Here is a 15,635-nt window from a genome sequence, read left to right as displayed (position 1 = left end):
CCTCGGGGGCAATCAGCTCACCCGGCTCACCCCTATGTGTACGTTACCAACGAATAGCGATACCTGTGCTGTGGCGCTATCTTTTGGAGTTGTAGAACCGAAATTGACTGTTCTCCAACGGTAGACGACGACGAACGGTGACGACGAATCGTCATATCGAAGAGGCCAGCCAGGACGGGGCACGGGGTACAAGCAGGGGACTGTGGAAGTGTGGAACACGACTCGACACAACCTGAACAGTACCTACGACATACGTCAAACATGGCCGAAGCCGCCGTAGACGGGGCTCCAATGCCTCGATTTTTTTGTCACAGATGCAGCGTTGAAATTCAGCACCTCCTACCTGTAAGTAAATTCGTGTTACTGTAAAAAAAAGCTTCAGGTCGACCGAGTTCTAGTTGCGCAACACCCGCTCTCAATCAGTTCATTCCTCGAGACGATGTCACCTCGAATTCCCCCTCATCCCGTGCCTTGCCCTCTACATATATACCTGCTTAGATTATGCATACGCATGTGTACGAACCTATGCCCGTCATGTCATTTTACAAGGCGAAACATTATGGCCTGAGGGAACTCCATTTATTGAGCTGAATGTCGGTCGGAAATTGATTGCTAGATATTTCCAGTCTCCTATGTATCACGGAAATTGAATAGCATCGCATTATAATAGCAATTACAACTATAACGATGATGGCAATAGTACTAATTTAAATCATTTTCAAAACTAATGCAGGATTATATTTGTCCACACTGCTCGACTGGATTCATTGAAGAGGTAGATGCCAGAGGCAATGACGGCGGCACTGACATGGATATTAGCAGCGAAGAGCTGAGCGACGCAGAGGGTGATGCTTCCGATTATGGTGTGAGTTTTCATTGGACAGGAGATTCATACGTGTTCAATGTACAGTTGTGAATATGTAGCCTTTCTAATCCATGGCTTATGTAAAAACATATTTCTTGCTTTAGTTCCAACGTTCTAATAGAGATGAGCTGCGTGAACTCTTTTTTGAGCTCTCAGAAGCTAGCGGTGCAATGGCCAGTGGTATGGCTGCACCACCAGGAGTTGTCGGTGGCTCCAATAGCGGAAGGAGTGGAACTCAAGGAGGTGAACGACACGCCCTAGGAAATGATCCGCGTAATCCTGGAAGGTAAGACAAACGTTATTTCTCTCGAATAACCTGTCACCCTTTGTAAAACTGCAACATGTAAATAATTCCATTCAATTTCTACAGGGGTGGCCTAAGGCAAGTTATGGGACTACCTATTGATCATCTGATACAAGATTTCATATTTAACTTGTCTGGATGGGGTGTGCCAGTAGGTCAAGGACAAACTCCTGTGTATGTATTACAGGTCAAGCCTCTAACCTCAGACAGAGTAAACCAATATTGAGTATTTTCCTTTCACTTGCAGACTTTTCTTGGGCAATCCTGGAGATTATGTTTGGGGCCGAGATGGATTGGATGCAATAGTTACACAATTATTGAATCAAATGGAAGGTACAGGACCACCTCCATTACCTCGTGAACAAATAGATCAGATACCTAGTACTACAGTCACCCAAGAACAAGTAGATGTGAAGCTCCAGTGCTCGGTCTGCTGGGAAGACTTTAGACTAGCTGAACCCGTGAGGCAGTTACCCTGTCAACACTTTTACCACGCTCCCTGCATTGTACCCTGGCTGGAACTGGTCAGTAATATAATAGTCGTACATCAACACGTTTTTTACAGAGTATTTTCTTATCTTAATATCCCTTCGATTTCAGCATGGCACGTGCCCGATTTGCAGACAAAGTTTGGGCGACCAAAATTCGGTAGAAGCTAATCAAGACACAGTTGCTCCAAATCTAGCTGCTTTTTTCAGGTATGTTATAACAACCTATTCGCAGTATGCCCAATATTTCAATGTTAAATGGCAGTTTTTGATACAACCCATCCTAACGTGCATTCCTTACACGACGGATTTATAACATGTTTCAGGGCAGTCAATGAATCGAGTAATAGTAGAACTTCCTCTACCTAGTCCACGTCAGCTGGGAGCAGTGCCACCGGTGATTACAACTAACAAAATTCGAATCAAGTATCCATGATTGCTGTGTCGCCGCCCCTGACCTGCTACAACTCCTTCTCCCACTGTGTGCCATTCATGTAAAAACTATGACACCAATAGCTCAATCTTTCATCCAGGCCCTATTCCTTGATGGCATCATTTTTTCCTCTCAGAGACTTTTCAAGGTAAACTGACGAAATTTGATATCCTTTGACTTATCGTTGAAATTACTTTTCAATAGACTGCTTGGCACTGATAAATTTTGACTTCGCCCCGTCCCATCTTAATTGATTTATCGTCGTCTCGTCGTCAATTTGGGGGATTATTCATCTGCTTGTCAGATCTACCGTTTGAAACTAATTCCATGCCTGGTGTCAGTCATGCAAGTTCACAAAAAATAATAATAATATTAATAATAATAAATGGGGCATCACCCCAATACCCCAAGTCATTGTATTTTATTTAATTGCATCATTCAGTTTGGTTTGCTCACTATCAAAATTCTGTAATAGGGTTGTCAGGGTGCTGTTATACTTTCTGTTGGAGCAAATATTTTGATCAGATCAATCAGAAAATCCATCGGTGGACGAACCAGAGGGCGCGTATTCGATTCAATTCCTATCATAACTGTACTTTGCTAAGAATAATTCTGTAAATCAAATTTAATTATCATACATACGCATTGAGACGTATGGGAGACTTCAATTACTTGTAATTGATGGAACAAGGAAATGAAGAGGATGACGTACGCTCAGCCTGAATAAGTCTCAATATATTATCTCTATAGATTATTAGAAGAAATTAATAAATCACCGATTAGCGATGTGATAGAACTTTTGGAAAGCAGACCATCCAATCATTTAATTTCGGATGTGATCTTTGAAGTATGTCAGATAGGAAAATATAATTAAAGATAATTGTTGACTATAGAATTACTGATTTTTATTTTATTTCTACGGCTTAATGCCAAAAAGATTTCGAATTGAAGAAGTGTAATAAATTTTGTCACCTAGCTTTAGACCTCATCTCTATATCATACATAACACGTGCACTACATTGAAAGTAATCTGATATTATGAGGAAGAACGTAGAAAATACCCAGCCCGCTTCACACATTATGCAACGTGATTTCCTGTACAATGGAGCTGCTTTTCAATTTTTAAAGCTCACAAGTATCAAAGCCAACAGATAAAAGTGAAATATATTTATTTCGGAAAATACAGAGAATGCGCTAGCGTAATTTATTGCCTATCTAATCACTCAAATTGAAACTAAAAAAACCAACGAAGGCCAATAGAGGCACTTCAATGAATCATTTCGATCAAAACTTTTTGGCACTGTGTAAAATTATGAGTAATTGTAAGATATAACGAATAATATTTTATAGATGTTACGAGTACGTACGAAATATCCCACGATTACCATATGTTACTCTTCGACAGAGGGTTCCGTGCCAAAATAACGATCTCCAAAATTTCCAATTCCTGGTAGTACGTAGAACTTTTCATTAATTTCAGGATCTAAGGCAGATGTTACTATTTTGACCTGGGGGAAGGCATAAGCGATAGAGTGAACACCAGATTCTGCCATGAGAAGCGAAACCAATAAAATATTGTCCTCTGCAACGTCATGGTCCAGCAAAACTCTGATTGCCATCATTGCTGCTGCTCCAGTGGCAACTGTTGCGTCCATCAATATAACTTTATAATCCTTTATATCCTTTGGAAGCCTCAAATAGTACAGCTGGAATCAGTAAGTACGAGATTAATTATATTATCTTCATGTTGCCGATATCTACGTCAGAATGAAACAAAAAATAGGAAAGAAGTCACCTCTGGCTCGCCAGTTTGCAAATTCGTTTGAATGAGGATTTTTCCTATTCGTATATCTTTACACACGTCGCACACAGCCTGCTCCATAGTCTCTCCTGCTCTAAGTATTGATACACCACAAATTTTGTCGGTTGCTCCTCGTTTTCCTTGATACAACACACCTTGAGGTGTTTCAACTGTGATCTCCTACGGCAAAAACATTCAAACATCGGTATCCATCCAAAATTATGCATTAATTGTGAACACTTGCGAGAAACATTAGGTTACCTTAAACGGCAGCAGCGACAGGGCATATTCAATGACTAGTCGTATGAGACGTTTTGAATAAAAAATAAATTCATCCCTGAACGTAGACTTGTTGCGAATAAATGTGTGTAGACCCTTTATTTGTGGTGTATCTGGCAACAAATATAACGACGTTGGCAAAGGTTGGCCGATGTACGAATGAGCTAATTTTTCACGTAACTTGAATCCCCTCTGGAACATGTGCCAATTAAATTTTTCTTATTACCGTCGTCACTTTTAGTTTTATTATCATTATTACCATAGTTGTCATCATTTTTATCGTGGACCGCATCTCACCAATTGCAATTGGGTGTGTACATGTTGTACTATCAGCTCGATTGCCACTTCATTATCACCTCCCCGTGGCACGATAATGTCTGCATGGACCATACTTGGGGCAATGTAGTAATAGAAGGAAGGTTTGACCATTGTGCAGTATTGTTTTAAGACTCCTTCCAGATCTCTGCCTCTTTGCGATATATCTCTTCTCAGCCTCCGTGCAAGTCTAACATCTGCATCCGTTTCAACGAACACCTTCATATCGCACATCTTGAACCAAAAATGACGAGAGAATTTCTTCAGTTTATTTGATACCATTGGTAAAGAAATTCTTTGGTTATTTGCCATACCTTTAACACGTCTGAATTGTAGAAGGTGAGTATTCCCTCAAATATTATTACATTTGCACCGTACATAGTTTTCTTTAAGTAAAAAAGTTATACATATATACCAATATAATTTAAAAATTGAGGAATTCAGTGGCACAAACTGTTACTTCGCGCTATAACTCACAGTTCGATTTTCGCGGCTATGCGTGACAAAGTTGTAGATTGGTACTTCCACCTTTCTTCCTTCTTTGAGACGCTGCAGCGTTGCTGCAAGTAGCTCAAAATCGAACGCATCTGGATGATCAAAATTGTATTCATTTTGGGCCGCCATTGCATGCTGCTTTTCATTAAGAACCTAGAGTGAAAAAAAACTTCAGAAATCAGTACAATTCAAGCTCTGTGATCTTGAAATAGTAACATTGCAGGTAGTGTCGGTGGATGAGACAGAGAAAACGATTCACCTTGTAAAAGGAATCCATGCTCAAAAGAGTCACCCAGGGAACATCAAGTGATTCTATTATTTTTGCCGCCACCGTAGTTTTCCCAGAAGCACTGCCCCCACATATTCCTATAATTTTACCAACTTTATAATATGCATTCATTTTCAGATAGAAAAATCCAAGCGCTGAGAAAAAAAATTGTCACAGCGGACTTGTTGGGATCTACTTGGAACTTGCAGTAAAATTACATGCAACATGGTGTGTTTTTAAACACATGTAGGTATGTATATCAACCTATAACAAATGGTTCGACTTGCTGGCCAGCAGAATTGTACCATGGAGGTCTCCCGGCAGTGTATATGGTCCTTGTTTTGCTCCGTAAAATAGATTCAGCTGATGTCTTTTTACTGGATTGAGTCATGCTTGTAGTACGCTGTCTCCGAGATCTAGGTGACTTCTGAGAACCTGAGGAACCAATAATGATCTAATAAGATTATCCCACAAAATCGAGAAACGTCCTACCTGTGGAAGGAGGCCTGGGAGATTGAGGTGTCGGAGTACCGTTGGATCTCTGATACCGGTCAACATCCTCTGCTGATTCCTCAGCTAAAAAGACCTCCCGATCTTCGAGACACTGCTCCGTTTCATCGCTAAGAAAAACATATGCAACAGAACATAATCATTTCATCGGATCGTTTTCCAAGGTAAGATACATGACCCTCGAAGCAAAAATTTTAGAGATTTCATTACGAGTATTCAGATTTTCAGTGGTATTTTTAGCCTTACAAGGAGACAGAAACAGCTGTGGACATGAATGGTTGAAACGGTATTATTTCATATGGTGATTGTTGCGTCGTAAAAATGGGCATATTTAACCTTCAAGCACGTCCGGATTGAAGATGGGAATGATTAGCTCAATTTTTTCACCTAATATCCCAAACCTGTTCCGAACAACCTGTGTAATTTGAATAAATCGATTAGTTCGATTGATTGTAAAAAATTTACCTATCTGAGCTGGCCGAACTCGGAGGGTCAAATTGCTGTATTTTCGCAGCCATCGCAAGGTTAACAGACTTGCGCTTAATACGGTCAGATCACAGCAAGGTCAGTATAGGTTTCGTTGAGAAATATAATGGCCCAACGACAGTTAAGTGAGAAGGCAAAGAAAAAAAATTCAAAAGGAACGTGGTAAAACCACTGGCAAAAGATTAAAGGGTGACCATCTGACAGCTCATGCGCAAATATTGATTCTGTCGCGCAGATAGGCATGACCAGAATTAGCGTCTTGCTATGGACGTGTTAATGGCAGCTGATAAGTCTGTGTTACTTTTTCGATTACATAAATGATACTTGATTGTGTTTCATCGTGCTTCGTATCCAATTGCTACTTAGTTCGAATAACAGTCAACTGAAATGAATTATTGCATCCACCAGACGCCCAAACAAGCGCGAAGACAGATCACAACCGATGCGTAACGTTTCATCACTTTGATCAGGACGAAAATTATTTCTGAAAACGTGACAGGTGTGCGCTGAGATAAAAATAATCCGATGACCTAATCACGCAAATTATCGGCGACAAAGCCGTGGATCTGCTCACTACTCCCCACTTCCCCATTGCGGTTCTACAATTTCAAACATATGACTCGTCAACTTAATTGCTGTAAATATTAAATTAAACTTCATTCCTCCTCTTTCCACAACCTGAGACGCGTTTCGAGGCTGCTCCTCTCTATATCTAGGTAATAACTTTTCAATTTCTGAGACGGTGAATACTAAATTTATACATTCGTCATCGGTAACGAACTTACTTTTAGCTTTTACATTTTTTTAATATAATCACTGTCTTGTGTAATCGAATTTCGAAATCTGTGTGATGAATGATGTTATAAAAACAAATTAAATCTATGGAATAAAAAAATGGCAGGTGCAAGCAAAGAAGAAAACACAGTGGCCCAAATGAACTCCGAAGGAAGTGGAAACATTGTGGGCTTAATCATATCGTTTGTAAAAAAGTTTGCCACCGTTGGTATAGTATGGGGATGTGGGTACATGAACTGGAGCATCGCATGGTTCATAGGACCAGTAGTTTTGGCTGTACTTCGAAAAGAATGGAAAAAGGAAAGCGATCAGCGGCGGTTGACTGCACAAGCTGCAGTTCTTGCAGGAGAACAACACATGATTATCAATCGAATGTCAGAGCTTCCATCTTGGGTGTATTTTCCTGACTATGACCGTGCCGAATGGCTCAACAAGGTAAAAATGAGATCAGTTCTTCTCAAAGTAATTGGTGTTCACCTCTGTGAAAAAAACCAAATTATTGAATTCAAAACCATGAATAACTTTGATTGTCTTTTACTCACTCTTGATTTTTTAATAATTTTCATTCTTCCAGATATTATACAAGCTTTGGCCGAGCATGAATGCGTTTGTGAAGCAAATCTGCAAACAAGATATCGAGCCAGCAATCTCAGCTCGATTATCAGACTACAAACTGAATGGATTCTCATTTGATAGATTGGTTCTTGGACGTATTGTAAGCAAAAAAATATTATTACCATTGAATTTATAAAAAAAAATTCGTTATCTCTGTTTATCTGATTTCTGAGAAAAGAAACCGACATTGAAGTTGCAAGAACAGGATATACTTCCCCAAGTTTCCCAAACCTATCAAGTTACTGTAATTGACTCATTTAGCACACATTTGCGTAATAACAGACCGGAATGTCAGAAGTTTTGAGTCAGCTAAACTAGCTCTGAAAAGTTATTCAATAAAAATACCCACTTATTTTTCAAGTTTTTTCATGGAATCCAGAGTTTTGATTCATAATTTATAGATAATATGTAGATTTATCTGATATGCAATCATCCTAGAACTTCCAAATTCCAAATTACAATTTGTAAGGTCTTCTTGTGTTGCAGCCTCCACGAATTGGTGGGGTCAAAGTTTATGATAAAAATACCGACAGAAATGAAATCATCCTGGATGCAGAGATACTGTGAGTTATCGAGCAGTAATTAGCTTCATATACTTAAGTTATTCTTACTGCTCTGGATGAGTAATTCAAGCAAGTACCACTAATAATAGATCATACAATTTTTACTGCTTCAGATATGCTGGAGATTGTGATATCTCATTCTTTTGTAAGAACATCAAAGGGGGCATCAAAGATTTTCAGGTAATAACTACAAGCCATAGAGAGAAGAAAAAAACTCTGAAAAGCAGTTTGTAGATTTTATGTTCAATTTTATAGATCCGTGGGATGGTACGTGTGGTAATGAAACCTTTGTTGTCGATCATGCCACTTGTTGGTGGACTTCAAATCTTCTTCCTCAACATGCCCTCAGTTGATTTCAATCTAGTTGGTGCAGCTGATCTTCTAGATATGCCTGGTTTAAGGTGCGTGAATTAAAAAAAAAAGGAATATGGTTGATATCGTTATTCACTATACGGCCATAAGCAAGTTTGATATTTTTTTTTCTACAGTGAAATCTTGAGAAAAGCCATAATTGAACAAATCGGTGCCATTATGGTACTGCCAAACAAGCTACCGATAGCATTGAGTCCAGAGGTACCTCCCGAGTTACTCAAAACTCCTGAACCAGAGGTAAGTTATGTTATTGTTATTTAGCAAAATATTTTGAATTCATAATTCACTGAATCTCTTCAAAAAAATATTTTTGTGTTTAGGGTGTGCTACGTATCCATGTGATTGAAGCAAAGCATCTGATGAAAAAAGACTTCTCAATGCTGGGTAAAGGAAAGTCAGATCCATACGCCATAATTAACGTTGGATGCCAGGAATTCCGAACTAAAACAATTGACAATACTGTAAATCCTAAATGGGATTTTTGGTGCGAGGTATGTTGCAAAAATTTTCATTACAAGTTAGACACATTTTTATGTAGAATTTACAGCATGTGCTTTCTTAAAGACTGGATTTACCGTCAATGACTAGGATTTGGTAAAAAAGTGATTCCAAAATTATCCCTCAAATAATTCTCACATTAAATATTGAACAAAAATTCCACCTGCAGATTGCGCTATACAAACTCGATATGCTTTTAACCCAAACGATAATTCTTATTCGGTGAATTATTTGTCCTTGATTCATAAATTTTATGATAGTTCATTTTCATTAGGAATCTCATCTTTTTTCAATTTGTTGAAAATACTTATGGTGGTTCGATCAATTCAATAGTACGGTTTTTGATATGGGGCCATTTTCCAAGTGTCACAAGAATTCTTTTAAAAATTAGATGTGCTGTACGTTGATATCTATCACTTATCAAGTAGAGTGTGATTAATCGGGATGTCCATAAAAGGTGGTAATAAATGTGTCATTGTTTTCTATCATTGGTAGAGTGCCGTTCACGATTATTAAATTTTTTCTGGTACTATGATTCGATTATATATTTAGAATATATTCACTATAGCATAGCAGAGAATTGACAATACTTTTTTTTGTTAATCACTTTTACTTACCTTCTCGAAATGCTGCCTCAATGAATAACTGAAGAAATTTATTTATTACATCTCATCCCTATGGACTCTGAATGTAAACCACATAGCAAACAAATTCTGGATCCTATTTTATCAACGATATGCATCTCGTTTTTGATGAACCAAATATCTCTATGGCTGAAATGTCGATCAACCATTGTTATATTCAGTAAGAGGTAGCATTCCGATGAACATCTCATTATCTTCCTGTATAAAATAGTACACGTATAGTACCGTGACCTTGGTATGTATGTGTGGTGCGTGACATATTGTATGGCATTAGTGCGCAGTGGCGTCGGCCATAGCTCAGCAGCTGACCGTGCTCGTCTGGGACCAGGATGAACCAAAGGATGACGAGAGTCTGGGCAGGTGAGATATTGCGATGCCTGAAATTTCAAAACTTCTCCGATCAACTGCCTTTCTACAAATTCTATATACAAAAGCAGAAGATTTTTCATGTGGTAAAACGAATAAGTATATTTATAAGGAAAGGGAGTTGATCAGATGTAGAGAAAATATATATTACTTTGGAACCTCCTCATTTCAAAAGGTGCACCATTATTAATCATCAATAATTTTATTTCTGATTTGCATTTAAATTCCTTTGAAGTAATATCTGTACATACTACATTTACTCATTGTCAGTTCCATAGAGAACATGCAAGTCATTCAATGAAACAAGTAAACTGCATTAATTCTCACATGCATGGCAGTGTATGTAATAATGGGGCTCTCTGGAGGAAAAAATCGTAGTGTGTTCATCTTTGGCGGTAATATATTTTATGTTTTGTTTGCGCGTATGCGTTGGTGTAGATTGTTGTTGTTAATACTGTTACACTGTCCCACCTTCCCCAGCTTCTAATTCTGTTTATCTTTGTCATGCTACTCATTGTAACTGTACACTAGTATTTCCTATAGGTCGTGAACTTGTTACGCAATTTTATGTATGTGTAAAGTATTTTCAAAATTTAGTGCTGTCGATATCCTAGGATTGTCACACATGCACATGTACATTGGTTGTGTGCGAACTAGAAAAATTCATTAGGCTGTCCCATATATGGTAAATAGTAACTGTACATTCTCTATTTCCCACAAATTTATCATTTTAGAGCATGACATTCGATCTTCAACAACACTTCATAGGCCCCTATGGTTATTAATTGTCTGCCAACTTCTGCGTTGTAAGTTAGCATTGGTGTTTTGTACCAATTTATACATTTGTCATTCTGGACAGAAGAGGTCATTGTTTTGGACGAGACCCATTTTATATTTAGTTCAGCAATCTATTTTTTTTTTTTTTTTTTCGAGAATTTCATCTGATAGTGGGAGGTTGAAGTTCCTCCTAACTCGTGTCCTCTTTAGAGTCAGATGCAACTCAACATGACAAATAATGAATGCTGTATCTACCAGCATATTTTAAGTAAAATCTCTATTGATCTTACATCGTGGCATTGGCACGCAGGCTGTAGCCAGTTCCTGCAATACACAAGTGTTAACTACAACTGTCTGGGATTGGGATCCAGGATTTCCTGGTGTCCGAAATGACGACTTTCTTGGAAGGTAGTAAAGAAATATGCTTCGAACGGCTTGCTCATTGTGTCTGAAGTATTAACGTGTGGCTGCTTTTATATTTCATGTTATTATATAATAATAATTCAACTTATCCTTTATCATCCCAATCACTTGCTTAATTTAGAATTATTTTTCTCAATAGCTAAGCTGCAACATTTGTGATTCCACTTTTATATTTTATCGATCACCAAATTAAATGCCAAATCACTAAAATAACTCACAAAAAAATGTGAGATAGCTGAATTTCTTTCCTCATTTTTGCCTGTGATTCCATATCTCTATATTATCAGTAAACAATGTGCAGTTGAAACAATAATCTTATCTTTTTTTCTCTTCTTTTAATTTTTCTCATTCATACCACTAATCTCTGATTATATTATGCTTATTTTGGGTGGTAATAATCAGCAGAATAATTCCGAGTAATACTCCCTGTGATGGTTGATTATTTTCAGTCTTTGGATTTATACCTTAATCTATAATTACCTGCAACAAGTTTACACGCTGTTAGTAGACAATAACTAAAATAGCTATTGTGTGGCAGTTTGTAGAGGATAAGGATGCGGGACGAAGCAACAAGGTGTTTGTCCGCCTCTACGACAAAGACAACACCGGTCACGACGATCCTCTGGGAAGGTAGCAAAATCTAGACTCCTAAAGCAACCAAGTGAACACATCATCCACATTGTCCACTATACCGAATGCAATGTCCACGTAAAGATGTAGAATTTTTCCACCAGTAGTAGATGATGCATTATGGAGGATAGTGGCTGGATGGAAATTGATTATCCTAAGGGCAAAAAAAAGAAATGAATTGCTAAAAATTGAAGAAAAAAAAGCAAGACGGATGCATCATGATATAGTCTTCGTTTGATTTTTGAACTCATGTAACTAATTGTACGCTCATGCAAATCAAAAGTTGCAGAATATGGCTAACCATCCGACATTAGCAGGCTAACGAATGTTAACACTTCTATAACAAATACAATAATTGTATGTATGTATAGACCTGTGCATGTATATTTGCAGTTCTTACTGCCTGCATTTTCTTCTGTTCTAATGAGGATAACACAGAATGTTGCAGCACAGAGTATTATATAGATCTATTTGTTTCTCTAAAAGGCTTCATGTAGCATCTATCACATGGCATCCTCACAGCTTTTATATGATAGTAACATTCACACTCTTCACGATATGTGCACTGTATGAGGTTCAGCTTTATATTATAGGTATACACATGTAAAAGTAAATACATACTTGAATATATGTATAACTATGTACATGTGTATATGAATATAATAATTGCTTGCGCATTTATGAAATCTACACCATTGTCATTATGAATTTCATGTTCCACATAATAGGGCTACTATCGAAGTCATCCGGGTTCAGAAGAAAGGAACTTTGGACATTGTGAGTCTGAGTATTATTTGAATAAAGTAATCTTGCAAATTGCTAAGTTGCATTCTCATCAGGTCTTCTAAAGAAATTTCCATTAACCACTGTCATAATACTTCCACAGTGGATCACCTTGGAGTTTGCTAAGCATGGTATGGTTCATCTTCGACTCACATGGTTGACGCTCTCTAAAAATCTTGTAGACCTTCCAGCTGTGAGTAGATATAATGGATAGCGATGAATCCAGTTAAAAAACTGATGATGAAAAACTGTTCTACTATTTCTAATTTCATAATATTCAATTAATTTTATTTCACAGGCCCTGGCAGAAACGCAACAACTACGAGTTACCTCAATGAGCACAGCGTTGCTTATTCTCTATGTTGATTCAGCTAAGAATTTACCGGTAACACAAAGTTTCGAATCTTCATTACTCCGTAACAATAGATGAATAGTTCAACGTTGTAGATTCCATATTCGTTTGTAGTGTGTTAAAGGTACCAAACAGCCCGATGTCTACCTTGAGGCATTGGTTGGAAATCGTACGGAAAGAACTGCAACAATTATGCGGGCATGTGATCCCATATGGGAACAAGGCTTTACTCTCCTTGTTGCAAATCCAGAAACAGATACACTGCACCTAAGGGTAATGTTCCATTTCATGTTTCCCATATTAATATTTATACTATTATCAATATCGAATGCATCACAGATCAATGTTGAGTCCGTTGATTGTTTAGATCGTTGATGAAAAGACAGGAACAACTGTCGGCGTACTAAGCTATCCATTAACATCGTTAATGGAAAAAGAAAATCTAGAAGTATCTCGTCAACCATTTAATCTGAAACAGGCCCAAGCTGACAGCAAAATCATCCTCTCAATGACACTCAGGGTGAGGAATCGACTATATTTTTTAGCAACCTGTTTTCAAGAGCTGCACTAGCAATGATGAATAATTGCGAATTTTCTCAAACATAGATTTTGAAATACGAGGCTCCTGAGCGCACTTTGGATGATGATGATGAAGAACAGGATTTGACTACTTTGAACAGACAACTTGAACGTGAAGAATCTAATATAAGTATCAGCCCATCCAGCAGTAGTAAGTTTTATTTTATTACGCATATTTCTTTTTTTCTTCCTTATGTTACTATCGTTTTTTTATACCAGACAAGACGACTTCAAATCTCTACAGAGCAATAGTCATTTTATTTTTTTTTTCTGCAGTTTCAGCCAGTCCACTAAAAAAACAGCTATCTAAAGATTCTGTCACCAGTAGTGCCATATCCACAGCTAGCTTTAATCCAAGCCAAAGTCTTGAAGAGGAGACAACATTGATTCAAGAACCCGCAGCAGTTTCAATTGACTCTATACCAGTATTAGCAAACCCAAATTTAATTCATAGGAATCTCAGTGTAACTTCTTCAGCTGGAGAATCCGGATTAGGCAGAATTCAGCTGACCTTGCGACACAGCGTGGCTAGACAGAAGCTCGTAGTTGTCGTACACAAAATCGCGTGAGTATTTGAAAAACCTATTTGGCTTACCATACCACCATCTGAGTGTTATGCACAAAGAAAACTTTAAAGATGTATGTGACTTTTTTTTGATACAGTAATCTACCGCTGCCTCACAACGATCCAAACAGCATACCAGATCCCTATGTCAAGCTCTATCTTTTGCCGGATCGCCACAAGGAATCTAAGCGCAAAACTGCTGTCATGAAGGACAACTGTAGTCCGGTCTACGATGAGCAATTTGAATATCTCATCTCTCAGGGTGACATTAATTCCAAGAAATTGGAAGTCTCTGTGTGTACTCAAAAAGGATGGCTCTCTACTGGTGGAAATGTAATTGGGCAGGTCTATCTGACTCTAGGTGATCTCGATCTCACCCAACCAATTACTGGCTGGTTCGATTTACTTCCTGTGAATCAGAATTGAGAAATGAGGAGGAATATAACACAGTGTTGATAGCTCATTTTCAGAGAAAACAAATTTTTTGTTAAAAGAGTAAAAAGATAAGTTATTTTTTTTATTCAATGGTTCAGAATAGAAAGTCCATACCAAAGGCTACATTCGAAAGCGTATTTGCTTACTATTGCGAACAAATATTTATAGCTATTTATTTAAACGTTTAAGGGGTCATATACACTTCAAAATGTGAAATTCACGGAAAAAATACAAAGGTGCTATATTGTTCAGTGTTCTGTGGTATTATTAGGTATAAAACTCAATAAAATTTGGTAGTGTATAAGAACCCCTGAAGATTTTTCTACAAGGTTTTGAAATCGCCGATAACACTGTATTATCAAAGTATATTTCTGATAAATGAGCCTACGTTATAATTCCCCAAGCTGTTACCATGTCACGAACTTGATATTTTTCCAATGAGAAATTATACTCAGACAATTTGATTGCATTTATAACTTTTCAACTCTGACAGCCGATTTCATGACCATTGATACTGAGCATGTTGACAACAAGCAAACATCTCTATTCGATAAATTAAATCAAAAGTACAATTACTACTATGAATTTGTCCAAGTTTGACTACACTGAATTAATTGAACAAAACTATTGATTAACTAATTCTATTTCAAGTTATTGATGAAGATAGTGCTGGCCTCACTACAAATCTATATCTATATACTGTGTTATACATTTTCAAATAACATATGATATATTTACGCTATTAACAAAGTAAAGTTAATATATTTCTGGCATTTTTTGTTCAAGAATAACATTAGGATTATATTTTCACCTTTGCTATACATTTTTTTGTTTACACTTTTAATGTTACAATATATTGTTGGTAATAGACAAATAAGATAATCAGTATTCAAATTTTCCTGTAAAAAAGTCCTATTTCGTTACTTTCTGATATTTTTTTGCAGGAAAGTTTTTACCGGAAATATGAATTTAATATCACTGGTTTTTAAATTTA

At 37.3% G+C, this 15,635-nt stretch overlaps 3 protein-coding genes across 11 annotated transcripts; 2 read left to right on the top strand and 1 right to left on the bottom strand.

Annotated features, from left to right (window-relative positions):
• The first annotated feature begins 58 nt into the window (after window positions 1–58).
• On the top strand, window positions 59–3,862 carry LOC105689707 (E3 ubiquitin-protein ligase Iruka). Of its 3 annotated transcripts, XR_007279391.1 has the most exons (8): window positions 72–345; window positions 734–865; window positions 970–1,151; window positions 1,236–1,343; window positions 1,417–1,693; window positions 1,770–1,867; window positions 1,984–2,238; window positions 3,571–3,862. XR_007279391.1 is itself a non-coding variant. In XM_020854486.2 (7 exons), the coding sequence occupies exons 1-7, from the start codon at window positions 262–264 to the stop codon at window positions 1,993–1,995; spliced, it is 894 nt and encodes a 297-aa protein (XP_020710145.2). In that variant the 5' UTR covers window positions 59–261; the 3' UTR covers window positions 1,996–3,273. The 3 variants fall into 3 exon arrangements, 2 of the variants coding, with proteins under 2 accessions (XP_020710145.2, XP_012262351.1); XM_020854486.2 differs by lacking the exon at window positions 3,571–3,862 and having other exon boundaries at window positions 59–345; window positions 1,770–1,862; window positions 1,978–3,273; XM_012406928.3 differs by lacking the exon at window positions 3,571–3,862 and having other exon boundaries at window positions 1,984–3,273.
• On the bottom strand, window positions 3,243–6,365 carry LOC105689705 (uridine-cytidine kinase-like 1). Of its 2 annotated transcripts, none has more exons than XM_012406925.3 (10): window positions 6,224–6,365; window positions 5,741–5,868; window positions 5,513–5,683; window positions 5,240–5,346; window positions 4,963–5,133; window positions 4,800–4,871; window positions 4,468–4,719; window positions 4,153–4,362; window positions 3,886–4,071; window positions 3,243–3,796 (listed from the first exon to the last, which is right to left on the bottom strand). In XM_012406925.3, the coding sequence occupies exons 1-10, from the start codon at window positions 6,274–6,276 to the stop codon at window positions 3,482–3,484; spliced, it is 1,665 nt and encodes a 554-aa protein (XP_012262348.2). In that variant the 5' UTR covers window positions 6,277–6,365; the 3' UTR covers window positions 3,243–3,481. The 2 variants fall into 2 exon arrangements, with proteins under 2 accessions (XP_012262348.2, XP_012262347.2); XM_012406924.3 differs by lacking the exon at window positions 6,224–6,365 and adding an exon at window positions 6,005–6,183.
• Window positions 6,177–15,529, top strand: LOC105689704 (extended synaptotagmin-3). 6 transcript variants are annotated; one of them, XM_048658474.1, is made up of 17 exons: window positions 6,177–6,322; window positions 7,146–7,474; window positions 7,614–7,754; window positions 8,141–8,217; window positions 8,331–8,397; window positions 8,473–8,618; window positions 8,706–8,826; window positions 8,910–9,080; window positions 11,185–11,282; window positions 12,656–12,704; window positions 12,814–12,903; window positions 13,009–13,095; window positions 13,177–13,335; window positions 13,430–13,582; window positions 13,669–13,792; window positions 13,918–14,206; window positions 14,305–15,529. In XM_048658474.1, exons 2-17 carry the CDS (start codon window positions 7,178–7,180, stop codon window positions 14,630–14,632), a joined length of 2,397 nt encoding a protein of 798 aa, XP_048514431.1. In that variant the 5' UTR covers window positions 6,177–6,322; window positions 7,146–7,177; the 3' UTR covers window positions 14,633–15,529. The 6 variants fall into 6 exon arrangements, with proteins under 6 accessions (XP_048514431.1, XP_048514430.1, XP_048514429.1 ...); XM_048658473.1 differs by lacking the exon at window positions 6,177–6,322 and adding an exon at window positions 6,608–6,743; XM_048658472.1 differs by lacking the exon at window positions 6,177–6,322 and adding an exon at window positions 6,819–6,960.
• The last annotated feature ends 106 nt before the right edge of the window (window positions 15,530–15,635 follow it).

Source organism: Athalia rosae, chromosome 7 (genome assembly GCF_917208135.1).
Source record: "Athalia rosae chromosome 7, iyAthRosa1.1, whole genome shotgun sequence".
In the NCBI taxonomy this organism is placed as follows: domain Eukaryota; kingdom Metazoa; phylum Arthropoda; class Insecta; order Hymenoptera; family Athaliidae; genus Athalia; species Athalia rosae.
Note: the sequence above shows the minus strand (reverse complement) of the source record. Positions and strands in the feature narration are given on the sequence as shown.